General features: G+C 38.4%; 1 protein-coding gene across 2 annotated transcripts in view; it reads right to left on the bottom strand.

Annotated features, from left to right (window-relative positions):
* The window catches only part of PDE11A (phosphodiesterase 11A), a 227,533-nt gene that overhangs the window by 72,906 nt on the left and 127,683 nt on the right, over positions 1-26,944 (bottom strand). For both annotated transcript variants that reach the window (XM_075070082.1, XM_075070083.1), the window contains exons 7-10: positions 23,131-23,206; positions 21,256-21,323; positions 19,933-20,025; positions 10,006-10,056 (exon numbers count right to left, since the gene is read on the bottom strand). In XM_075070082.1, coding sequence (XP_074926183.1) covers positions 10,006-10,056; positions 19,933-20,025; positions 21,256-21,323; positions 23,131-23,206 — 288 coding nt within the window. The remainder of the gene's footprint in view (positions 1-10,005; positions 10,057-19,932; positions 20,026-21,255; positions 21,324-23,130; positions 23,207-26,944) is intronic.

Here is a 26,944-nt window from a genome sequence, read left to right as displayed (position 1 = left end):
TGGATGTTTACAGCCTTTCCTTTCTACCTTCTATAGTAAAGATGTGCAAGTGGTTATCTAGAACCCATTTAGGGGTCGAGCCTGTGTGGGCCTAGACACAAAGCATCTGCTTCTTTTGCCTTCAAGTTTATAGTAAACCAGGGATTGTATTAAGTGCTACAAAGTAGGGTCAATAATACTATTAAAATGCAATATATAGATCTGTACAAGATCATAACTACACTAGGAAACATTGATGTGCCATGTCCCCAGTTGTCGTTCTTGTTCACAGTGCTGGATATAGCTTGCTGCAAAGTGAAAGATGACAGAACCCTTCACAGAAATTGTCTCATAAAATATTCAGTTTACTGTTCTCGCCTGGGGTGCAATCTATTTCTTGCTGCAACTCCATAGAGATTGTACAGAAGTGCTCGAATCAAATTTTTCACATATTTAAAATGTTTATCATTTAAAAGACTGAAAATGCAAAACTACCAACATATTTCTTCTGTCAGAAAATATGTTCACTATGCCTGGCCTTTTGCTAGGAGGAAAAGTAGGTGCATGAACTTTGTAGATTAAAATAATTCTGCATCGATCTGACAGGTAATGAAACAATATAATAAATAACTTTTGCCAAACTGTAATCACATACTTTTACATACTGAATAATAGATTCTGTCTGTATGATATATGCCCAATGGCCTCTGTGTGCCCATTTACACACCTGAGTAACTTTACTCCAGCAAGTAGTCCCAGTGAAGTCCAACTGAAATTACTCCTGCGAACAAATTTACTTGCATGCATGCAGGATATAGCAGCCTTCCCCCTTCACTCCTGTATTAGTTTACAGAGATTTGTGAAATGAAATTTTTGATATGGGGCTTTGATTTTAACAGATCTGAACTAATGAGGGTATTTCTTTAGGTTCTTTCTCACCTCACTCCCCTGTGCAACAGCAGTAAACTGTCTATGTTGTTAACATATTCCAGTACGTGCACACACGAAAACATTATTACAGTTTGAAATTATACTGGAATTACCTTCTTTAGAATTTTACATTTTTAGAGAAATGCTGCTCAACTACCAGCCTTAATATGGAGCAAGGATGGCACCCAGTGGCCAAACATGTTAATTTCACAGTGGATTTATTTCTTATGGATTTCCAGTTTCTGACTTCTCCTGAACTTTCTAATTGGACAGAGGTTCTAGCTCAAATGAAAACCATTTGGCTCCCTAAAAATGTAAAGGGATGTTACGAAGCTAACTCTGGCAAAAAAAAATTATAAAAATAAACTTATAAGAATAATACCATTAATATTTTAAAAACAGTTACAGTAGAAGGTTGTGAAAAAATAATCAAGCATTTTCCAATAGCATTTGCAACCAAAACATCGCAGCATTTTGCTAGACCAAAGGAGCCACAAAGTGAACTAGGCTTTTAACAATGAAAAACTGCCTACTCCATTTTCATTACCCACACTGAGAAAAGCAAAAGCAATTTCCTGCTATCACTAATATAAAGGATTTTGCTTTTTAATATGATTTTTAAGATGAAAATCTTCCTTTAGCATTCAAATAGTATGTAGACAATACTAGAACTGGTCAAAAGTTCCAGTGAAATTAAATTTGATGAAAAACAGAAAATATTTTTCATGTTTTCTGACCAATGTCAGATTAGATCTGTACAAAATGTGTAATTTTATACAGTTTTGTACCAGATTATTTTGAAGAGTTCTGTCAGTTTTTAGAGCAAATATCAATACAATGCTCCTAATAAGGCCAGATTGGGAAACCGGTGTTCCCAATAGTGAGCAATTCCATATGAGTCATCTCAGTATCAATAGGCTACTTCTGTGAATAACTGCTCACCATTGCAAGTGGTTCACAATCAGATCCATACTGAGAGGCTTCATAAGATGAGTGATCATTCCTAGAGTAAGGAGTCATTCTGGACTAGTTCTGACTTGACTTGAATGTACAGACACTTTATCTTTATTACTATCTACATGTCTTCCAGTATAAACTTAAATTCACATGTAAGTGTTCATGACTGAAGCATACTACTTTATCGTTTGTCAAGTGTTGATGCTTGATCATAAAGCAGATATTCCTATCATTCAGATGATATTTTCTATGGACTACATCTTATCTTTCTTGCATTGTGGTTGGTTGAATATAATAATGCCGGACTGCATTTTTTCCACAGAGCTTTTCAGATGACGAGATTGCTGTAGAACAGGGTGACCAATCAGACTGAAGGAAAGAGAATAGCTATATTGGATAATGAATCATTTCACCTCCTGCTGTGAATGATGCAATGTCTCTAACATTTGTTTGGAAAAACAAGCAAACTGGAAACAGCATCTAAGCCCTGAGGCAGTATTTCTGGACATCACAATGAATGCAAAAAAAGGAAAAAATTTATAGCAGCAACACACTAACACATGAAGTCTTTTAGCATGGAGTGAATTAGTCAACATCAATCCCTTTTCTTACATCGTTCTCTTTTTAAGGTTTCTAACCTGACAGTTGTCAAAATAGCATTACTGTAGTGAGAACAATTACCTAATAAAGTGAAAATAGCCAGCATTAAAGCAAAAATATCAGACATTCTTTAGACTGCTAATTTGGGCATATTTTTTCCTTAGGAATCTATTTTTAATATCTGTAAAAATAACCTGGAGGTTAGGCACTTTGATTTAGATTCATAGTCAAATACAATCAGTAAATAACGTTCAGTTTCTTTTTGTGAAGAATTCTTAAAAAAAAACATAACTGAATGTCCTGCTTGCTTGTATTATCTAGTTCCATTTTCTTGTTATTTACAGTAATAGAAAACGAATTTCCTGTAGTTTATGGATAAAAACAAGGTAGAGCTTTAAAACCAGTACGATTTATATTCCAGTTTGACTATAATGTTGCCGACTTTCTCTGTTAGAGGTACTCATTTATTATTTAATATTGCTATTTATGGCATTCCCTCATTCTGCAATCAGAACAGCAATATTGCTTTTTGACACTTGTTTTTTAACACAGCATATAATCATATAGAGACATCACTTCCCTATGAAATTCTACAGAACACTCCTATTTAAAAAAAATTCTACTAAATTCCAGAATGTTGTGGGACAATTTCCATAGAATTTTAATAAAGATCTATAGACACCTATTGTTTAATTCCTATTAGATTCTATAGGACTGTTCTCTAAGAGATGTCCTACTAAAGTCCTAAGATCTTTAAATAAAGGACTTGCTAATAATCACAGAAAACATCAAAACCATCTAAATTTTCAGCCTAAACCCCAATGGATTTTGGACAGCTTTATGATGATTCATCATAATCTTTTGTATTGGTATAGTACCTACTAGTTCAAGAATCTGTGAGCTTTACAGAGGGGTTTGAATATTATCCTCCTTTTACAGATGGGGAAACAAAACATAAAGAGGTAAAGTGACTTGCCCTTCTCACTCATGTGATCCATCAGTGACAGAGCTGGGAACCTAGCTAGATCTGAACACTTAGATACTATGGTGGCAGACCCCCTATAAATACACTAGACAGATAGACAGACATCATCCTGGAATCTAAACATTCCACCTGCCCTGCAAGAAAAGAGTATTTGTTTTTGCCACATGAACTCAATCTTATTCAACTGAAATAACTAGAGGGTTTTTTAATGGAAATTTAAAAAGGAAACACTGTAATAAAATTTTTCCAATTTATTTTACATCTATAGATCTGGTAACTTTTTAAAAATTTCAACTTAATTTCAATTTAATTTTATTTGCACTGTCCATCACAGAGTATCTAAGAATGTGTATAAAATTATAACCTCAGATAATGGCTGTACTAAACTCAATTTATACCGTTACAACTGATGCCTTCACAGAATTCAATTTATGCAAATAAGTTGCCTAATCGATGTGTCCAACTGTTTAGAATGTGAGGTCAAATAGCAGTAGTAAAATTTGTTTCCCTTTTTTAGCTCAATTTTTCTCAATCTTTATTTTGTGAAATATCTGTAATTTTTAAGAGATAAAAATCCAAGCACAACTTTCTATTTTCCACAATTAAGCTAGTCCTTTATGAGCCAGAGTAAAGCCAAAGTAGCTGAGGTAGAAGGGATATATTATTATCACTACATTCTGAATCAAAGATTTTGTCCAGTAGGTGATCCATTATTTTTGTCATGTGGCTCTCCTGTGTACTGTTCACCCTACAGAAGGGACTATCTCAAAAAGCTGTAAATAATGCATCATAGCCATTAAATATTGATCTGGCTTATACCATTCAGAGCTGCACAATTAGGTTAGCTTTTTAAAAATAACTTCTTGTCTATTACACATCGAGAGGAGTTTGCATATTCTCTCTGTAAAATACATTAGTTGAATTTTAAGGTGAGGTGTGTTTGTGGGTGTGTTTATTTGCTATCTGATCTAATACATAGCACTTGTTTAATCCTATCTCAGAATTCAGTGACTTTCTTTCTAAAAATATCCAGTCCTGAGGCTCAATCCTGCATTCTTTACTCCTGAAGGCTGGATTTCTAAATCTGGATAGCACTGGGGAAAAAAGACAACCATGTTTCTGGCTTGGTGAACCTAGATCCCAACGAGAAGTCGCCAGCCAGGCAGTATAATACAATTCTATAGGACATAACCAAACTCTGTTTACCCTATATTCGGTTAACTGAGGCTTTTCTATTCAATAATATTACAAATGATTTTAGCCAAACACTAATAATGGGAGTATGGAAATTAGAGATGTCAGCCTAATTTTAAATCGAAGAGACAATAGAGTACTTTAACTTCCATTCTGACTTGGCACACAGCTTTTAAAGACACACATAGTCCTAGTTTCCCAATAAATTAAAGAAAATAAATTAATGTAGATATGGGCATGATCCACCACTGTGACGCCAGTTTTATGCTGATGTAACTCATTTTGTTTGTAATGGAATTACACAAATGTAAATTGGGAGAAATATAGCGGTGAATCAGGCCCATGACCTTCATTAACACAAGTAAAATAATCTGGAAACAAAAACTGGAGAAATATTCATTTGTATTTTTAAGGAACTTGCTTCATCTATGTATTTATCACTCTTGTCTTCAATTCCTGTGAACATTCATATGATTGAGTTTTAGGTGCAAGAATACTTCTGGAAAGCACATTTTAACCTCATGCTCACAAATGTTTACAGAAGGCTAATTTTAAATTTGCTTCCTGGAAACAAAGCAGTTGCAGCAAAAATCTGCCTATAAGAACTATGCTGTTCAGGTCAGAGAATAGAAATAATACAATATGATTTGTGTGACCAGTCCAAACTAAGCAACAGAGATCCAAATAGCAAGCCAACAGAGTTTAAATGAACATTACAAAAAATGTTGAATAATTCTGAGTAGCAAATAAATTTGAGAGGATCTGTTCATGGACATTCTGTGAATAGGAAAAGATTAAATTTGTCTAGTGCCTTATTTATTAGAAACTATTTCTTCAGGTGTAGACCATAGTATAATATGTTTATATGTCTGTTACTTGTGCTATTCTTTTGTACATCATTCACAGACGCAACAGCCATTTTCAAATGGAAGATAGGAGTACTGTATATATCCCAATTATGGGAACAATGGTGGGAAACCTAATACTGTTAGTCTTGATTGTCTTTAATTAGTAGCTCTAGGGTGTCAATTTCCCTAATTCCCTCCCCCATCTGAAATCAACTTGTTATTCTGTAGCTATAGAAACTGAAAAAGGGTCCCAATCTGCATTGTATGCCAACCCCAAACTCTCAATGACTTTTTTAAATTGGCAAGAAATGCAGCTTTGGGCCCGAATGCTTCATTTGTTGTTAACTGAGATCAGAGCCCTACTGTAGTAAGTACTGTATATACATTAACAGTGCACAGATAGACAGCCTGCCACGCTAAAAACTTACAATCAGAATAGACAGCACAGACAAAGGTTGCAGGAAGGAAGCATTATTATGCAGTTTTACAAATTAGGGATCTGACGGGAAAAAGAATGAAATCCTAGGCCCATTGAAGGCATTGGCTAAGCTCCAATCACACTCAGATCTCCTGAATTACACTCAGAGAAATTGTGATTTTTGTCCAAGGGCCACACAGGAAATATGTGGCAAAACTGACTACCTAGATCTCCTGAGTCCACTCCAATGCCCTAACCAAAAGACCAACCTTCCTCTCTCATCATATGAGAAAGTGAGTTACTTAAATACATTTTATCATTCTTCTGGGTCATTGACAGCAGAGTATGTGGGGGAATTTCCATGAAGTCAGTAGGTTGTACCCACTTACACCAAGCCTACATTTCGTAGAGTTCAGCTTCTCACACTAGCCTTTTGAGAAATGTATGCTAAGAAACTAAGTGCTTATAGACAAAAACAGTGAAGTAAACGTGTTTTCACATTATTTTAGTCAATTTTTTTAATGATAAAAAGTGAAAAGGCTCGTGTCATGAATTTTCAAAGAGCAATGATCCATATCATTGGATTTCTTATTGAGATGGAACCTCCAATAATAACACTTTGGTATGACCCCAAATGCTGGGTTATTTAGAGAGTAACTTGTAATAATGTAAGCATTTTTAAAAGAAGGCAACCCAGTTTTGAGACCTATTATAGGTGATGAGGTATTTTTAAGAGGGACATTCCAATAATTCAAGAAGTGGAATTTCTTCAAAAACATAGAAAACTAAATATAATGTGGAGATATAACAACGAGACAATCATAGAAATCAGATATGGAAAAGTCCTATTAGATTACATGGCCTATCATCATGTTAATTTTACAATGTTCAGTATTGTACCTTTCCTCCTCTACTGCCTAGTATGGATTTCAGCCTCCCAGCCAATGGTGCTTCCACTACTTTCCCTGACAGATTTTTACAAAGCCTAAGTAGACTTTCAATTAAGGAAGTTTCTTTCTTTTTTTTTCTTCTTTTTTTTCTGGGTAGGGGGGAGTGAATTCTTAATAGGGGAATAGCAGCAATGGCAAGCAAAGTGTCATTTCTTACTCTGGGAACTTAGAAATGGCATTTGCTTGTGATGTGATTTCTCTGATGAATTGCAACTCTTTAAAAAGGGCACCCACTGTAGCAGTGTGCATTATTCTCAGCTGCAACAATTAAAGTTGATTTTAATTGGAATTTCATCAATAACTCTTTAAAAGCCTAGACTACAACCCCTTGGATTTATTATGATACAACAAAAATAAGATAATAGACAATAGCCTCAGGAAAAATAAGCCTCAAGTATATCTATTCATTTTTTATCACTTTGTAATAGCCACTACTTAAAAGTTTATGTAGCCAAAAATAAAAAGGAAAAAACATTTTGAGGATAGATAAAATAAAGAACAAAAAGATAAGGCCAACATATAAACAAGATGGCAAAGATAGAAAAACAAGACTGAGACAGAGGAAATGTATTCATGTATTTTTATAAAAATCTGTAATGTGCCCAGCCCTGTCTGAACATACATCCCCTATATAAATTCAAATACAAAATATATTTAAGAATTATTCACTCTCCATGACATACATTCCTTGGCAAATATACTTCAGAATTCACTGGTCTTCTATCCTAATAATATATTTGTGCCAAGGAAACCATTGAAACCAGTGCTGATGAAGGTGGTTGCTGGGTTTGGTTATAAATATTGCTGAACTTGTCCTGTCACTTAATATGGAACAGCTGATGATGATGATTGAAAATGTCAGCCTGTACCCCAAACCACTGAGAGCTTTATGAGCTAAGAGCAACACCTAGAATTCCATCCAGAGACAATGTAAGCCAGGACAGATCCCAGAGCACTGGTGTTTCGGGCTCCTGACACAAAGTTCAATGTATTAAGCACGTGAAAATATTCTGCAGTAGATTCAGTTTGAGTGGCTTGAACGTGTATTTCTATGTAGAGCACATTACAGAACTATAGATTTGAGGTGATAAAGGTGTGGATAACTGTGGCACGGTACAGACGTGAAAGAAAATGTTGCACTCTTTTCATCAGGCACAGATGCAAACAGCATTCTAGGCCACAACTGCTGCCTAAGCATATAATAGCAAAATGAACATACAAAACTGAATTAGAAGTGTTGGTTCCACATTGTCAATCAATGCAGGCACAGATATAATTTTTTCCAACTCTTCTGCTGCTTCCTCAAACAACCTAAACCATCTCACTGTTGTCCAGATTAAGCTGCAGCCAGCTAGCCATGCCCCAAATTAATAGACACTGAATCATTACATTAGTGTAGCCAGGTCAGGAGCAACGGAGACAGAGCTGAGCGTTACAACCCACATCTAACTTTCCCATCAGCCTAATATACACTCTGTATAGGAGAGGAGACAATATGTATTCTCCAGAAATGTCATTTATAACTTGAAAGGCACTCCAGAAGACAGACAATGGCAGTCAGTCAAAGGCAGCTATTTGCACACAAAGAGTGTTGACAGAAACTAAAGAGTAGTCCCTGCGATGTTGCACCTCATGTTTTATGGAAATATACTTATGAGTGTGAATATGATGTAACTGGAATATGCTTTCTGCAAAAGGTTTCTTGTAAGGTATCATAACAAAGGTTATAACCTGCTGAATGTATTCCTCCTATTTGTATGTATGTATCATTCTTGTGTCTGAAGCTAGAAATATGAAGTATAATATGAGGTCCTATTGTAATTATTCAAAGTGTGTGCCATTAATGGCAGCTTAGAATCTTGATGGCTTCCATTGACTAGAGCAATTGGTTGTGAATGGGTTTATTTACCTGCAAGTCTTCCTGCGTACGTGTGCATGGGCCAGCCCATGGGTAATGAAGAATGAGGTCTTACGGTGACATGTGAGCATGTCACCTGAGCATGTCACTTCTCCATTTAGAAGGAGGGGTGGGGACCCAGAAAGACACAAGATTCCAGCCTTCTGCCAAAGCTATAAAAGGGGGTGGAACAGAATAAAGGAGGCTGCCAGTCATGAGAAAACCCCTAGTTTCCACCTAAGATGTCTGCTGGAACTAACAAGGACTGTACCAGGGAAAGGATCGGGCCTAGTCTAGGAAGGAGTCTAGTCTGTGAAAGAAGCTTATTGGAACATCTCTGAGGGTGAGATTTTACCTATAAACAGTTTCTTAATGTATTAGGCTTAGACTTGCATGGTTTTGCTTTATTTTGCTTGGTGACTTACTTTGCCCTGTCTGTTCTTACTTAGAACCACTTAAATCCTATTTTTTATAGTTAATAAAATCACTTTTGTTTGTTAATGAACCCAGAGTAAGTGTTATAGAGGGCAGACAATTTATGAGTTTACTCTGTATAAGCTTTATACATAGTAAAACGGATTTATTTGGGGTTTGGATCCCATTGGGAACTGGGTGTCTGGGTGTTGGAGATAGAAGACCTATTCAGCAGTTTTTAGTTAGTCTGCAGCTTTGGGGCGAGGACCAGACCTGGTCTGTGTTGCAGCAGGCTACCGTGTCTAGCTCAACAAGGCAGGGTGCCAGAGTCCCAAGTTGGCAGGGAAAACGGGCTCAGAGGTAATCTCAGCATATCAGGTGTTAGTCCCAAGGGGGTCTCTGTGACCGAACCCATCACAGTCCCTTCTTAAAAAATTAACTCCTGATAATCTTGCAGGATTCAGCATGCACACATAATTATTAGCTGCCTCCTCACTCTCAATATGCAATTATTTAAATTTGTTGGCTGTACTAAAGAAAATGGAAGTTGGCACAGAAAATACCTTATTTCTATTACCCATCGAGTAATACAAGAACCTCAAAAAGTTTAGAAGTACTGTCAGATACTGCAGATTCTGAAGTTGTGACTACTTATCTTAACCACGAGTCTTTTGGAGCTATGCTCACTAATCCATTAACAGTTTGTACAAATGGCCTCTGTGTCTATTTTGAATATAGCAGTAAAACTGACTTTTTGTTTTTCTTTTTATTTGACCTACGTTCATTTTATCTTACAGTTGCTTGGTATGCTAAATGGAAATGTAAATCCTTACCTTAAATTTGTCAACTTCTGTCTTTGAACATGTTGCATGGTAGGACAGCACCTGATGCAGAACAAAAGAAAAAAAATCAATTTTTCACAGTGGATGAGTAGAAATTAGAGGATTCCTTGATGCTGTCTAATAAATTGCTTTAAAAACAAGTTTTATTAATATTTATGCAGCATCAGTTAGCTATGAATTAAGGCATATATAACTAATTGAAGGTTCTCACGTATACATCTCGCATTTACATTCCAGATAATTTTATTGGAAACCCATACACAGTAAGTAGTGTAATATTAAAGGCATAATTATAGTTCTCTTGAAGTCCTGCAATTAAAAGATAAAAAGTTCATGGTTTATTTGTACTTTGATTTTGAAGTAATGATACTCATGAAACTGTTGAGCTTATGTCCTTTCTAAAGACATCTCACTGCTAGCTAATTATCATTTCTAGCTTATAGCTGTCATTCCCTTAAATATGGTGCTCTAGAATGAGTACTTCCAGAAATAGCAGCTGGTATGTAAGGGATGGGCCACAGCTTTGAGACATATATGAATATGCATGTACATACCTGGAGTAGAATGTATCCTTATCTAAGGGAAATATTCACCCAGCAATCCAGAAGCTACAGAAGGCTCTCTGTGCACTGGAACCACCTAAGTTCCACTCTGCATAGGATGGACAACTGTGGAGCAGGCACACAGGACAACTCTGCAGCATCTACGCATTCCCATAGAGGAAGTTTCTTCCTAACCCACATAGCTGGTGGCTGGTTGGTTTATGTTATGAAGCACTTAGGTTAATATCCGTTATTTTAAAAAATGGTTGTATGCATTTAATATAAATTGTGGGTGTTTTTATTATCTATATAAATATCTACTCTCTTTTTTTGAACCCTCTTAATCTCTTGGTCTGTGACATTGAGATCCATCCGTTAATTGGGAGTTGTGTAAAATGTATTTCTTTACAGCAGTTTTACATTTTTTGCCCTTTAGTATTTATTGAATGTCCTGTTGTTGCCCGTTGAGAAAAGGTAAATAGCAGCACCCAAAGTACCTGCTCTATTCCGTTTATCCTGTTCTTAGCTTATATTGTAACCCTCAGCCCCAAACAGTATCATTTTTTTGGGTCTTATCCTATTAGTCTCTCCATATTTCTAATAACCTAGATTGCCTGTCTCTGAAGCCCTTCTACTTCCATTATATTTCTTTCCAGAAAAGGTGACCAGAACTGTGTACACCAGAGGTGGGCAAACTACAGCCTGCAGGACTGTCCTGCCTGGCCCCCGAGCTCCTGGCCCTAGAGGCTAGCTCCTGGTCCCTCCCCTGCTGCCCCCCCTCCCCTGCAGCCTCAGCTCGCTTGCTTCACTGCCGGCGCAATGCTCTGGGCGGCAGGGCTGTGAGCTCCTGGGGCAGCACAGCTGCAGAGCCCAGCCTGACCTAGAGCCGCCAGCCACCTGTGCTCCAGGCAGTGCGGTAAGGGGGCAAGGAGCTGGGGGGATTGGATAGAGGTCAGGGGAGTTTGGGATGGTCAGAGGGTGGGGATGTGGATAGGGGTTGGGGTGGTCATGGCGGGAACAAGGGGTTGAATGGTTGCAGGAGTCCTAGGGGGGGCAGTCAGGAAAGGGAGGTTGGATGGGGCGGCAGGGGTTCCGGGGGAAGTCAGGGGACAAGGAGAAGGGGTGGTTGGATGGGGAAGGGGTTCCAGGGGGCCGTCAGGAATGAGAGGAGGGGTTGGATGGGGCAGTGGGGTTCCAGGGGCGGTCAGGGGACAGGGAGTAGGGGTGTGTGGATGGGATAGGGGTCCTGGGGGGGGGCCGTCAGGGAACGGGGGTTGGATGGGGCAGGAGACCCTGGGGGGCGGCAGGTAAGAGGTGGGGGCCGGGCCACAATTCCTTCCTCTAACCAGCCCTCCATACAATTTATGAAACCCGATGTGGCCCCCAGGCCAAAAAGTTTGCCAGCCTCCGGTGTACACAATTCTAAGTGAGGGCATAACAAAGATTTACATTATGTCATAATGTTTTGGGATTTTTTTACCCTATTCATTATGTAACCTAACATTTTATTAGCTTTTTGGGCCACTGGAGCACATTTAGCAGAGCTTTTAATTTAGTTGTCTACAACAGTGCCCAGGTCTCTTTCTCAACTGGTTACTGTTAATTTAAAATCTAGCAATATGAATGATTAGTTCAAATTATTCCTTCTGAAGTGTATTAGCTTGTAACATTGAATTTCCTCTATCACAGTGCTGCTCATTTAGTTAGATTTGTTAATTCCTTCTGAATTTTCTCTCCTGTCTAGTTCTGATTATTCCAAATGAATTTTTTTATCTGCAAACTTTGCTATCCTGCTGTTCACTCCCTTTCCCATATATTTAATAAATATACTAGGCATATAGGACTGGAGGGCATCTTCAGTGTCATCAAGTCAAGCCCCCAACAACACTTATCCTGGAAGGAAAGCTTAAGGCATTCCATTGTTGATCTTTTGCCATATTGAAAACTAACCATTTATTCCATCTTTTGTTTTCCATTTCTCAGCTGGTGTTATAAGAGCTCCATAAAAAAAGCAGTATCTATGAATCCCAATATACCGGTAGTCTGTATCAAGCAGACTTCTCTTAAATCTGGTTATAATGTCAATTTGAAATGCCTCTCAGCTATTGCAGATCTAGCTAGCTCAGTAAACATATATAAATATTAACAAAGTATTTACATTGTTGAGAAAAAGATTCTTTGTCCTTCAATAGAGAGTTACTAGCTTCTTTTTGTTCTGTATTTTTGCACTCATCTCAACCAGGTAGTATCGTGGATAGTTTCTCATTTAAAGAAAGAATAAATGTTCATTGAATTATGATAGCCATTCATCATACCTATAATCAATATCCACACCACGTGATGATTAATCTTTATAGAATGTCCAAGAGAGTAGTTGTATTTTACAACCAAGCAATTCTGTTTTCTTAGATAAAATAATGAATAGCTATTTCCCACCTAAATCTTCCTTGCTTTGTACCTGCTCAGTTTAATATTTGCCATAATTTGATTTTCTTCTCATGGAAGGGAATTCAATCCACAATGTGATTTTATGTGAAAAAGTTGGGGTTTGTGAGGTCTTGCAAAAAGTTAATTATTATTATAATTGTAAAGACTATCGAGTCCCACAACAGCCCTAAAGAAAGAGGGGTTACACTGTGTCTCTTAAGTCTTTATACAAACATAGGTGTTGATCCAAAAAAGTGCTTCAGCATATGCTCAAATTTAATCATGTAACTATTCCCACTGGCTTCAAAGGATTTAACATTAAGCACACACTTAAATGCTTTGGATTATGGTGTGGACTGAGACCACAGTGACACAGGACAAAAAATAGCTTGTGCCATTTTCATAAGCATTCAGGGGTTTATGACTTATTCAGACCAAGTTCCCTTCTGGTATTCTTAATGAGCTATCCCACATTTGTGCGTGTTATATAAATCTAGTGGATTTGCCCATTCAAGGGATAAGTACATTGAGAATCCACATCATCATGAAGCTGAGGTCACATGTGGAAATCCAAGACATTACTGCAAATCTAGGGGAAATTACTTTTCTTCTAACAAAAAATATGACCTTGAAATACTAGGGGGAGTTTGCACATGACTATTAAAAAGTATGGAACTAAGCTACCATAGATTCACATAAGAAGAAAGAGAGGAAACCATAAAGGTAATAAATAATTTGTATTTTTAACAAGGGCTACTGGTAATTGTGTGAATCAAGAATGAGAAGTTCAAGTGGATTACAGATTTCTAGAAATCCAAAAAATATTATCTTCATGTATAATGTGGGTGTGTATTTATAAATATATATGTATAAATATATATACATATATGCAGCAAAGAGTCCTGTGGCACCTTATAGATTAACAGAAGTTTTGGAGCATGAGCTTTCGTGGGTGAATACCCACTTCGTCGACGTGCATCCGACAAACTGGGTATTCACCCATGAAAGCTCATGCTTCAAAACTTCTGTTAGTCTATAAGGTGCCACAGGACTCTTTGCTGCTTTTTCAGATCCAGACTAACATGGCTACCCCTCTGATACATATACATATATGTCTCTTATGTAATAAGACACACCAAAAAAATCCAGTTTTCCCTGTCAAACTTAATTTGATGGTCTATACCACTTTCGCTAACTTATTTGAGCATCAACTTCTCACCCATTTCTCTAATAAAACAGTAAATCTAGGAATTTTAAAGACCCTGTTTTGCAGTATAGAAACTAAAACCCTTTTAAAAGACTTATCTTTTTCAAAGAAGTGTGATTTTTTTTTTTTACTTTAGTGAGAGTTTCATACCTAAAACCTCTGTACACCACTTTGAAAATGTAGGGGGAAGGAACCTCAGCATGACATCATCTGCAAAAAGCACGCCTGTAAAGCCTTTAATTTGTAAGACTATACTAGGTACATATATAATAAATGATATTTAATGGAAAGGACAAAAATTCATTACACCCACGTGAAACAAGAGTTCTTTCTATTTCATAGCTGTAATTGAATCAGATTTACGTTTTGCTAGAAAAACCTATATACGCCTCTGATTACATCATACCTATATAATCCAATTTTTAAGAAGTGTCTTAAAAACAGCAAGAACATTTAAAAAGTAAGCCTCATTTATAGTGCTGTCATTCTGAATGTCAAATAGACACACAGCTACTCTACCACTGCATTCATAGCCTTAGGAGCAGCAGAGGACATCTATATGACCGGCTTCAAAGCTTTGTTTCTTTGTGAAAGAAGCCAATGTGAGCAGTTAGAGGTAGACTTTTTACACAATTATTCTTGAATAGAGCTGTCAAGTGATTAAAAAAATCAATTGCGATTAATCACACAATTAAAAAAATTAATCGTGATTAATCCCATGATTAATTGCACTGTTAAACAATAATAGAATACCATTTATTTAAATATTTTTGGATATCTTCTACATTTTCAAATGTATTGATTTCAATTACAACACAGAATACAAAGTGTACAGTGCTCACTTTATATTTATTTTGATTACAAATATTTGCACTGTAAAAAACCCGAACCACCAAAAAAGAGAATCAGCCTTCTGGTGGTGGCATCTAACTCAAATGATGAAAATGAACATGCATGGGTCCACTCTGCTTTGGATCATTATCGAGCAGAACCCGTCATCAGTATGGATGCATGTCCTCTAGAATGGTGGTTGAAGCATGAAGGGACATATGAATCTTTAGCACATCTGGCATGTAAATATCTTCTGATACCGGCTACAAAAGTGCCATGCGAATGCCTGTTCTCACTTTCAGATGACATTGTAAACAAGAAGCAGGCAGCATTATCTCCTGCAAATTGTAATCAAACTTGTTTGTCTGGGCAATTGGCTGAACAAGAAATAGGTCAGAGTGGACTTATAAAACTTTAGAGCCTACACCATTTTTGTTTTTGAGTGCAGTTATGTAACAAAAAAAAAATCTACATTTGTAAGTTACACTTTCACGATAAAGAGATTGCACTACAATACTTGTATGAGGTGAATTGAAAAATACTATTTCTTCTGTTTATCATTTTTACAATACAAATATTTGTAATAAAAAATAATATAAAATGAGCACTGTAGACTTTGTATTCTGAGTTATAGTAGAAATCAATATATTCAAAAATGTAGAAAAACATCCAAAAATATTTAATAAATTTCAATTCGTATTCTATTGTTTAACTCCAATTAATCACGATTAATTTTTTTAATTGTCATTACTTTTTTTGAATTAACTGTGTGAGTTAACTGCGATTAATTGACAGCCCTACTCTTAAAATCTACAGAATTTAATGGAGAATGGTAATCTTCAACAGTGTTTTTTTGTGGGGAGTAGGGTTTAACCATCATACAGAATGTAATAGAGAATTAAATTGCATCTTTAGGAACTCCGGGCTGTTTGAGCAGCTGCAAGAAGGGACTTACTTCCCAGACCAGAAAATTACTGTTGGGGATGTTGAAATGCCTACAGTTATCCTCAGGGACCCAACCTACCCCTTAATGCCATGGCTCATGAAGCCATACACAGGCAGCCTATACAGTAGTCAGGAGCAGTTCAACTATAGGCTGAGCAAGTGCAGAATGGTGGTAGAATGTGCCTTTGGACTTTTAAAAGCTCACTGGCACTGTCTGCTGACTAGGTTAGATCTCAGTGCAACCAATATTCCCATTGTTATTACTGCTCCATAATATCTCTGAGAGTAAGGGGGAGACATTTATGGCGGGGTGGGAGGTTAAGGCTAATCGCCTGGCTGCCAATTTTGAACAGCCAAACACCATGGCGATTAGGTAGGTGTGCTGCACATCAGAGAGGCTTTGAAAACTAGTTTAATGACTGGCCAGACTATGGTGTGACAGTTGTGTGTGTTTCTCCTTGATGCAAACCTACCCGCTTTGTTAATTTTAATTCCCTGTAAGCCAACCACCCTCCCCCCTTCAATCACAGCTGGCAAAGGAAATAAAGTCACTATTGTTTTGAAACCATGGATTTTTTCTTTATTAATTTAAAAAAAAAAAAAGAGAGAGAGAGAACTGATAAGGTAGCCTGGGTGGGGTAGGGTGAAATGGGGGAGGAGGGAAGGACAAGCCCACATTGCTTATTGTAGCCACACTACAAATCAAAACTGTTTGAATGACAGCCTTCTGTTGCTTGGGCCATCTTCTGGACTGGAGTGGAATGACTGGGTGCCAGAGCCTCTCCCCGACACGTTCTTGGGCATTTGGGTGAGGAGGATATAGAACTTGGAGAACAGGGCAGGCGGTTGTACAGTGGATGCAGCGGCGGTCTGTGCTCTTGTTGGCTTTCCTGTAGCTCCACCAGATGCCTGAGCATATCCGTTTGCTCCCCCATTAGCTTAAGCATTGCATCCTGCCTCTTCTCATCACACTCACTTAATGCTTTCCTGGACTCTGCCACTGAATGCCTCCATGCCTTCAGCTGTGCCTTATCAGTACAGGAGGACTGCATGAGCTCAGAAAACATGTCATCACGAGCGTGGTTTTTTTTGCCTTCTAATCTGCAATAACTCCAGGGACGGAGATGATAGGGAGAGCATAGAAACATTTGCACCTGTGGGGGGATAAAAAGGGAGAGTAAAATTTAAGATGATACATTTCTGAGAACAAAAGGCAGACTCTTGCACAGTGAATCAAGCAATTCACATCGGACAACACATGTGGTTTAAGTACAAGGTCACATTTTGCCATTTATATTGAGCACCTGCTGGTATGGTGACATATCACACATGGCTGGGCAACATAATTCAGTCTCCAGGCAGCCATGGTAAGCCAAAGGGTATGCGGGTTTGCCTTCATAATATGTCAGAATGTTTTCAAACTGCAGCACCCTCCCTTCCCAAAGCAAGCAATGCTGGTTGGGTTTGCCATTTAAAAGGAGAGGCTGTGGTTTCTGGGTGGATGTGCAGCACACACCTCCCTTACCCACCCCTCCGCATGGCTATTTGGGATGATTCCTTCACCCCTTCCCCTGCCGTGTGGCTATTCTCAGGGATGATCCCTTTTAACCAAGTGCAAACAACCCAGCATGAATGGGGTCATTTTACTGTTCCATTACTAAAATTCCTCTATTTCAATCAGGTGACCATGAATGATATTACTCTCCTGAGGCTAACAGAAAGATATAGACCGAATGTTGCTTGAATGCGACCAAAACTCAGGACCATTCGCTGCCATGCTTTGTACTGCAATGATTCCAGACTACTTGCTACTGGCTTGGCATGGTAAAGTGTCCTACCGTGGAGGACAAAATAAGGCAGCCCTCCCCAGAAACCTTCTGCAAAGGCTTTCAGAGTACCTCCAGGAGAGCTTCATGGAGATGTTCCTGGAGGATTTCCACTCCATCCCCAGACACGTTAACAGACTTTTCCAGGAGCTGTACCGGCCACAAGTGCATCCCAAGCCTTCAGGGCAAATCAAACTTTAAACACTATTGCTTTTAAACCCTGTACTGTAGTTACAAATGTGCACTCACCAGGGGTGCCTTCTCCGCCTTCAGTGTCAGGGATCCCACCTTGGGAGGGTATTGGCTCCAGGGTGATGAAAAGGTCCTGGCTGCTGGGGAGAATGGATTCACCTCTTGCCTGCTGCGCATTCTCCTCCTCATCCACAAAATCCTCCTCTGTGTTGCGTGAGACTCCCCCCGCCCCATTGCAGGTGTCCACAGACTGTGGTGGGGTAGTGGTAGGGTCCCCCTCTAGAATGGCATGCAGCTGATCCTAGAAGCGGCATGTATGGGGCTCTGATACAGAACAAACATTTGCCTCCTTTGTCTTTTGGTAGGCTTGCCTGAGCTCCTTGACTTTCACACGGCACTGCTGTGTGTCCCTGTTGTAGCCTCTGTCCATCATCCCCTGTGCAATTTTGGCATATATATTAACATTTCTTCTTTTTGATCGGAGTTCTGTCTGCACAGAATCTTCTCCCCATACAGCAATCAGATCCAGTGTCTTCCGTTCGCTCCATGTTGGAGCTCGTTTGCGATTCTGGGGGGACTGCATGGTCACCTGTGCTGCTGAGCTCACCATACTGACCAAACAGAAAATGAAATTCAAAAGTTCCCGGGACTTTTCCTGTGTACCTGGCTAGTGCATTGGAGTTGAAAGTGCTGTCCAGAGCGGTCACATTGGGGCACTCTGGGACAGCTCCCGGAGGCCAAGAATGTCCATTTGCATCTGCACTACCCCAAATTCGACCCAGCAATTTTAGCACTACTCCCCTCGCCGGGGAGAAGTACATAAATCTATTTTACAAGCCCTTTAGGTTGACGGAACAGGGTTGCTTGTGTAGACGCATTCATTATAAAATCAACCTAATGGGGCTAAATTTGACCTAACCCTGTAGTGTAGACCAGAGCCAAGTAGCAGAACTAGAGAGAGCTTCTATTATCAGTTAGCCTTGACCATTAGTAGAGAAAATTTGTTTTTCTTGAAGTACCAGACCTCAGCTCTGGCAGGCCCTCACTTTATTCCAATAATGGATATAACTGTGAAAGAAAAAATTCTACAGATTTCTCCTCATGAAGTTAAAAGTACTAATGATATATATGATACTTCAGCTCTTCCCTTCAGTGTTTTCCCCAGTTGCTCTGCCTTTTTCATTACATACAATAAGTTTAAAAACAAAAAATTACCCACAACTGGGTGGTATATCAAGTTCTACAAATTTTCAGTAACTGCACTCTTCTGATCCAACTGTAGACTGGAAGTAAAACAAAGAAATCCTGACATGTCCCCCCCCTCCGCCCCTTGTATACTTAACCTCCCTTTTCCAGGGCCCCAAGGATCTTCACTCTCTTCTTTCAAATCCCTGCTCAAAACTCACTTTTTTTCACTTTACTTCCTACAGGTGACCACTACTTTTGGTGCTATTTATTTCTCTCCTCAGTGGATGGGAATATATAGGTTTCATTCACAGCATAACAGGACTCTCATTACCTTTATTATTTTTTAAAATGTTGTTTCTCTTTTCTCTCCTTTCTCACCATTTCCTGGGTTTGTCTGATTTAAACTGTAAGCTCCTCAGAGCTTGGACCACATCCTTTTTTACTTCTGTGTATCACAGCACAACTGTATGCTATTATCAACTCAATACTTAGCTGGTATATGTACACTGCAACTGGGGGATTCTTTTGAGCTACACTAATTTAAACAAACTGAGGATTAGGTTCATTATAAGAAATGTACCCCACATAATCTCCCCTTATGAAATGTGAATTCTAAGCAGACAGAACTGTATATTTAGAAAATGACACTAACTACAAAATTCACTGTGATAAATTCTGCAGCAGAATGACCTTTTATATATGATATGTTTATGACAAAAATGATTTACAGAGTGTTTGAATACTTTGATCATATACTTACGTCAAGAGCAACAGATTGCTTTGCCCAAGATTTCTTCACTTGGTCATACATTATTGTGTTGTTGATGCCCAGGCCACAAAAAATAACAAAAGCCTAAAAAGAAAGAATTCATTTAAAATAACAACACAAAGATGAATGCTGTTTTAGATGTTTGAAACAATAGGATGAGGAGTAAACTAGAAAACAGATACAATTATTTCTATAATGCATTTAGTTAAGGGCAAGCTAGCTGGAGAATACAGGTCAGTAAAGCTGTTCTGTAAGAATCTGTTTAGGTAACTGTATTTTCAGGACAGCCTGCTTTCCACGAGGTGCTCCAAATGTAACACCTGACCTAGCTCTCAAGCTGAAATGAGTAACCTCTTGGTATAATACGGGCCAAATCTCACTCTGACTTGGGGTCTTTCCAACTGGACCAACATTTGGCCTTAAGTGAACCATGACTGACAAACATACAATAACTATGATGGTGTGCAAAACCATATATGCCATGTTTGTCGTCCCTCCCAGTATTGTACAGGGACTGGAAGACTGACAAAGTACTTTTGGGTGCTATTTCCATAAAATATTATCCCATATTAAAAACAATGCAGAAAGCTAATCTAATATGTTTAAGTAACTGTGCGATCAAAAAAACCTGCATACATGTAACAAGCCATATTGTCCTGTGTCTTTATATAGGTCAAAGTGCAATGGGACTCTGGTCCTGAATGGAGCATTTGAATTCTACAGCAATACACATAAATAAATTATATACCCTCTTAATTTGGCCACAAACATACCAAAACACTTTTATACATGATACTCTTATAATGAATAGATACAATTGCTACCTACAGGAAACAGAGACTAGATCTGAGAGATGCTCGAGAGGATAGTTAAATAATTATCCAATTTAAATACAATCCGTAACAATGGTTTTAATCCTTATTATTTATTTTTTGTTTATAGATGTGCCAAACCCCACGTCTGAACTCTCAAATTTTTGGAGAAATTCATACTAGGATTCCAACTTTGTAGCTCGGAATCTATCTCTAGTTTTATCCTATTCCATTGCAGATCAGGGTCAGAATAAGATCTTTTTTTTGTTTGTTGATTAATGGTGAGAGAGATGAAACAGGGCATGGAGTGGTGGCATCTCTCAAACAGCTGTCACTTACAATAAGCTAGAATCCAAATGTATCAATGGAGAATCTGCTAATAAGAATATAGACAGTGCAAGCCTCTTCCTTGCAAGTTAGGGTTAAACAATCCTCAGTATCTAGAAATATAGACTTTATGCTGGCAGAGTACAGAATTGTTGCAAAGTTAAGTACATCTTACCTCAAATAATCGTTGATCAGCATCATCAAAAGGTTTCCCATCAAGCCTGTTCAACACTTGAGCTACCCCTTTAGAAAGTTAAGACAAAGCTTTTAATGTATATTAATTCATAATGCAGAAATTCTGTTCATTACTAATTACAACATTTTTCCAACTCTAAAGCAAATCTCCAAATCATTTATTATGAAAAACAGTAATAACAAATAGCAATGTCTGAAAGTCTCATTGTTTGTTTGTTTTTGTTTTGTTTTGATGACATGATTCAGTTTACTACTGTTTTGTCTGTTGTGCAAGTATAATATTGGCAGTCTATATGGTATTATTCAATGCTTTGTGTGAGAGATTTTGGGCTTGGCTACACTAGAAATTTCAAAGTGTTGCCGTGGCAGCACTGCGGGAGCACTGGCGCGGCAGCGCTTTGAAGTGTGAGTGTAGTCAGAGCGGCAGCGCTGGGAGAGAGCTCTCCCAGCGCTGCACGTAAACCACACCCTTTTCGGGTGCAGCGTGCAGCACTGGGAGCCGTGCTCCCAGTGCTGCCGTCCTGATTACACTGACACTTTACAGCGCTGTATCTTGCAGCGCTCAGGGGGGTTTTTTTTCACACCCCTGAGCGCGAAAGTTGCAGGGCTGTAAAGTGCCAATGTAGCCAAGCCCTAAGACCCTGATTCAGCAAGGTACTTAAGTATTTGACAAACTTTAGGCACATAAGTAGTCCCAAAGACCTCAGGGCACATGCCTATGTAACTTGCTGAATCAGTGCCCTCATTCTTAACTCTTAGCTAATTTATCATGACCCACATATACAAGTCTCTTTCCGCCCAAAACTGGCCCAACCATTTACTGAGTCAATAAATACCCAATTCTATTAAGCAACTTGTAGGGAAAAACTATTAAAAGCTGGTGGCTCTACATGAGTCAATATTAAATTCCTTTGTGAAAGACTATTCCTTCTATTTTCTTATAGCTCTCACAAAATATTGTAAAATGTATCAATGAATTTCTCTTTTGCCTCTGCTATGCAACAAACATCATAAACCACAGTTTTTAAAAGGCACAATTACTATGTTTGTATTGCTTGCTTAAGCAGACAAGGCCTGGTCCTGTGATGTGATGAGTGCACATCACATCTGCAACGTACTTACCACTCTCAACTCTATTTGATTGCCTGCCATAACATATGGGGCCATGGGCCAAAGTCTCAGCTGCTGTGAATGGTCATCGCTGCATTGACTTCAATTGAGCCATGATCATTCATAGCCCCATAATTTTAGAGGGCCTCCTTTTTTGTGTGAAAAAAACCAGGTAATTATTTGTCTAATCTGTATAGACTCCATGGAGCATTTTTCAGGATCAGACCAACAATTGCCCAAACTGTGTACACAAAACAGAGGCCCTTGAATGATGTCTCAATACGGCAGAGGCAGTGTTAGCCCATTGGGGGCCCTAAGCAGGAATATTTCACCCTCCAACAAATAATAAAACAGGTAATGGGGGATTCCTTGAGCTGCTTGCGGCATTAAGCAATTGCTTAGTCTGCTTATGCCTAGCACCAGCTGTTCAATAATCGTGCAAAAGTTTTCATGAAAATTGTTAAAGGAACCGATCAGTTTTCATCTCTTTCACCTGGAAGTTTCAACAAAGGGATTATTATTTCAAGTAATATAACAATGAAGCAATTGGAAAGCTGAAGAACAGTCCATACGGTATCCAAGTCAAAAAATGTTCCTTCTTGTATACTTAGTATGCCTCCTAGGTATTCTAACTGCTTAACAATATTCAGCTGGGAAACAGAAGAAAAAGGAACACAATTAAGAAAACAGAAGTAAATTCATATAAGCACAATAATTCTGAACTTAGTTATGTGAAATATCTTACCAATTATTTGGTGGTTGCTATTCCATATAGGAACACAAAGAACAGATCTTATGTGAAAGCCAGAAAACTGGTCAGCCTAGGATGTAAAAAATGAGAATTTTAGCCATCGGGACAGTATTTGAGTAAGCTAATTGTAGTCCTCTGAGGTCCCGCTAATAGTAACATCAAGGAGGACTTCAACAAGCTCATAGTTACAAATTAGTTTAATTCCACATGGGTCAAATCCTGCAGCCCTAATTCAGTCAAAACGCCTATTGATGCCTAATCTATAGTAGGATTACTTGCATGAGTAAAGCAAGTAGGGCTTTGCCCAAAGTATTGGTTGAATCAGGGCCTGTATTAGGAACTGTCTTAACATATATGAAAACACAGCACATGCCTCAGAGAGCTTACAATGTTTGGTTCTTGATTTGAACTAAAGACTAAACATGACTGGGATAATGCCCAGTCATTTGGATAACAGCTGAATAGAACAGTTTCAAGGAAGGGCTATACCAAGAGGAGATCACTCATGGGACAAATACATTGGTGGCTTAGGAAAGAGAATATGAGTCACCTGCCAAATGGGCTCAGAAGAGAGGTGTGGTGCCCTCCCTGAAGGGTTAATCTGATGTTGGTTTCAAAAACAGCCAATAAGAGAGGGGATGTATAGTTTAAGATTTGCAGAGATAAGACAAGAAGTGAGCTGGGAATTGGGTGGGAGAAGAAGGCAAGTTTCAGGGGGGACTGAGGGCTGTGATCAAAAATCAGGAGGTGAGATTTCCTATGTAGATGTCACCTGTAATTCAGAAAAGACCTTTTGCCTCCCTGCTTGTTTTGAGGGAATATATTGTGATATGAAGCTTTGCAATGTAACTTTTAAACCACGGATTCTCCATTTTCTATGCTGTTCTTTGGAGGTAGTGCTGCAAGACGTCCCAAGGGAGGCAAGTGATTCTTCAAACTCTGAAGAGAGGTTGAAGGGGGCGAACAGGATGGGCTGAGACCGGCTCCAGCTCTCAGCCAAAGGTAAAGATCAGGAGGTGCTTCTGGTGCTATTGTAAAACCCACAACGGGGGAAATGGTGACAGACTACAAATAAGAGGAGTTTGAGGAGCAAAGATTACAATTCTGTAAGGAAGCAATGTACTGAGAACAGATGCCTTCTCAGATGCTGCAGTTCCAAAGGCTGCCATGTGAGCAGTTGTATACTGATTCTATAATGACCTCCAACTGAGAACTTGGGGGAACTGCCATCTGGAAAAGTGTGAAGCAATTCAGTTTACTATTAGAGTCATATCCTCCCATCGATACATATGTGGAACTTCTGATTGAAATCAATGGGGAGTCCCGCATAAAATCTATGATAGGACATAGCCCTATTAGTCTTATGGCTCTTCTGTGAAGAAATGGGTAATTATATTTAAGCGGAAGGAATATGTGCAATGTACTGAACTCAGACCACCAGCTGCCTTTCAAAATCCTCTCAAACAATCAAACATTGATCATAACTAACAATGAACTTCAGTCCCTCACGATTGTCATGTTTTACCAGTTACTTAACCATATTCTTCCATTTACTTCTTGCAAAATACAAAAAAATGAGGAAAAACATTAGGCTAGAAATACCATCAAGATGCAGAAGGCTGTATGTTTGAGTACAAATTTATATAACTGGGCCAGCCTAGCACAATTCAGTTGATCTCACTTGAGATGAACACTTACACCAATGCTGAATTTGGTCTCAATAGCATTTTCTGTTTTTAACTTTTTTCCATATATTGTTGATATATTATTCTCCAAAATTGTGATTTTTTTTTTCATTTCAAAATGGTGGTGCATAGGTGCCGGAACTAGGGGTGCTAGGGTGCTGCCACACCCTTGGCTTGAAGTGGTTTCCATCATATACAGGGTTTACAGTTTGGTTCAATGGCTCTGAGCACCCCCACTATACAAATTGTTCCAGCACCCTTGCGGTGGGGAAATAAAAATTGAAAGTGATCACCTTGTGGACAACTTGTTTAATATTCCCAGGTAGCATGTTATTTTTAAATATGTAACGTACGTATACGGAATGTAATATATAAAAACTGCCTCCTTTTTGTATTAGTTCATACTAGTATGTGAGTCAATATATAATCTCACATGTGCAAGATCTAAAACATATGCATTTAGATAGAAATCAAATATAAGTTACATATATTCTTTTTGTTCCATGTTGTAAAATTCTATAAGATGGAGCTTCGTAAGGCCCATTTCAATATAATGCAGCTTTTCAAGGGGGGGAGATAACTGCTAGGTTTTATTTATTGTCTGAATTTTTGCAGATCTTGATGTAGATCTTAAAATAAGTTTAATGAAAATACCTCAGTGCAAAATGTTCAGTGAAAGTGATTTGACAATGAAGCATCAGAATTTCATTTACAAATAAAAATTAGTATGGCGGAAAGAGAGTTTTTGTAACAGTAGTAGAGACAGAAGAATAGAACATGTGATTACAAATACAAAGGTATGTTTTATTTTAGTAATAAGGAGTGATGACGTCCTTTTTTTTAATACACTTGATTGTCTCCTGAAATCATTGTTTAATTCACAATGCCAGTTGTAATAAATTTTTATGACAATATCAACAGAAAATAATTATTGCCCTTTATATTTGGTAACTTGCATAATTCTTCTCCTATATGTTAGTCAGTATCTCTTACTGGCATAGACTTTAAGTAAGTTTGAAACAAATATGAGATGGCTGCATTATTAATCAGAACTTGGCATATTAAAAGTATGACTGCAGACACATCAAGGATATGACGTGTTTTACTTCAGCATCTCTCTTTTTGACAGGAAATATTCCCCAAGCATTAATTGTACTTTCTGAAATTCTGAATAGCATAGTTTTCCCATAAACTAGTGCAGTGGGTGCATACTTTAAGTACTTTTCTGTTTTGGCGGATTCTGCTGGTTTAAAAGCTCTTCCCTATACACAAAATGGGGAGTACCACTGGAATCAATGGAAATTGTCAAAATGGAAGGTTCTTTGAAAGTGTGCTCATAGTGTTAATGTAGTTTAACAGGCTCACTGGCTAGAATTATGCACTGATTTACTCTAAACCCATTGCCCAGCCCCAAGGCAAGTCCACTAAAGTAATGGTCTTATAAGGGATACAATTCAGGGTGGAATTTGTCTCTCTGTCTATAGCTCACTGTGACCCAGTTGTTTAAATTTCAAGAAACTGGAATGATAACTTGAAATATTCCAAATCTGACATTGTCAGAATCCTATGAGAGTATATACCGGAAAAGGAGTTTCTATATTGCTACTCAAACAATAACAAGAAAACTCCGAGCCAAAGCATTCCCTATGTGGAGTGGAAACTGAGTTATGATTTGTGAGTTGTAGAAACTGAGGCCTGATTTTCAGAGATGCTAGGCACTTGCAGCTCCAATTGACTTCCATTAGAATTGTGGGTGTTCAGCTTCTCTGAAAAAATTAAAGTCATGGAGTTGATGGCTCATTGTTCCCAAGGGATGGGCAGGGGCTTATCCCTCCCCCAGTACAGACAGGGCTTGGTCCTCAGAAACAATCTGTACACATATAATGCCTGCTCTCTTCTCTGCCAGTGAAAGTATGCAAAAAGCAGCTAGTCTGAGTGGGATAGAGCAGAAGTGGGAAGCACTGACCCTGTTGACCTCTGTGGATGTTTTGCTGGGACCGGCCTTTGACCAGGTCAGGAGGTAAACTACTATTTCCACTACCAGTTCCATGAGGGGTCTTAGCATTAATTAATCCCCACCCTAGAGGCATTTATTTATGTCAGTTCCCTCACCCCTGAATGAG

This window comes from Chelonoidis abingdonii, chromosome 10 (assembly GCF_003597395.2).
Source record: "Chelonoidis abingdonii isolate Lonesome George chromosome 10, CheloAbing_2.0, whole genome shotgun sequence".
NCBI lineage: Eukaryota > Metazoa > Chordata > Testudines > Testudinidae > Chelonoidis > Chelonoidis abingdonii.
Note: the sequence above shows the minus strand (reverse complement) of the source record. Positions and strands in the feature narration are given on the sequence as shown.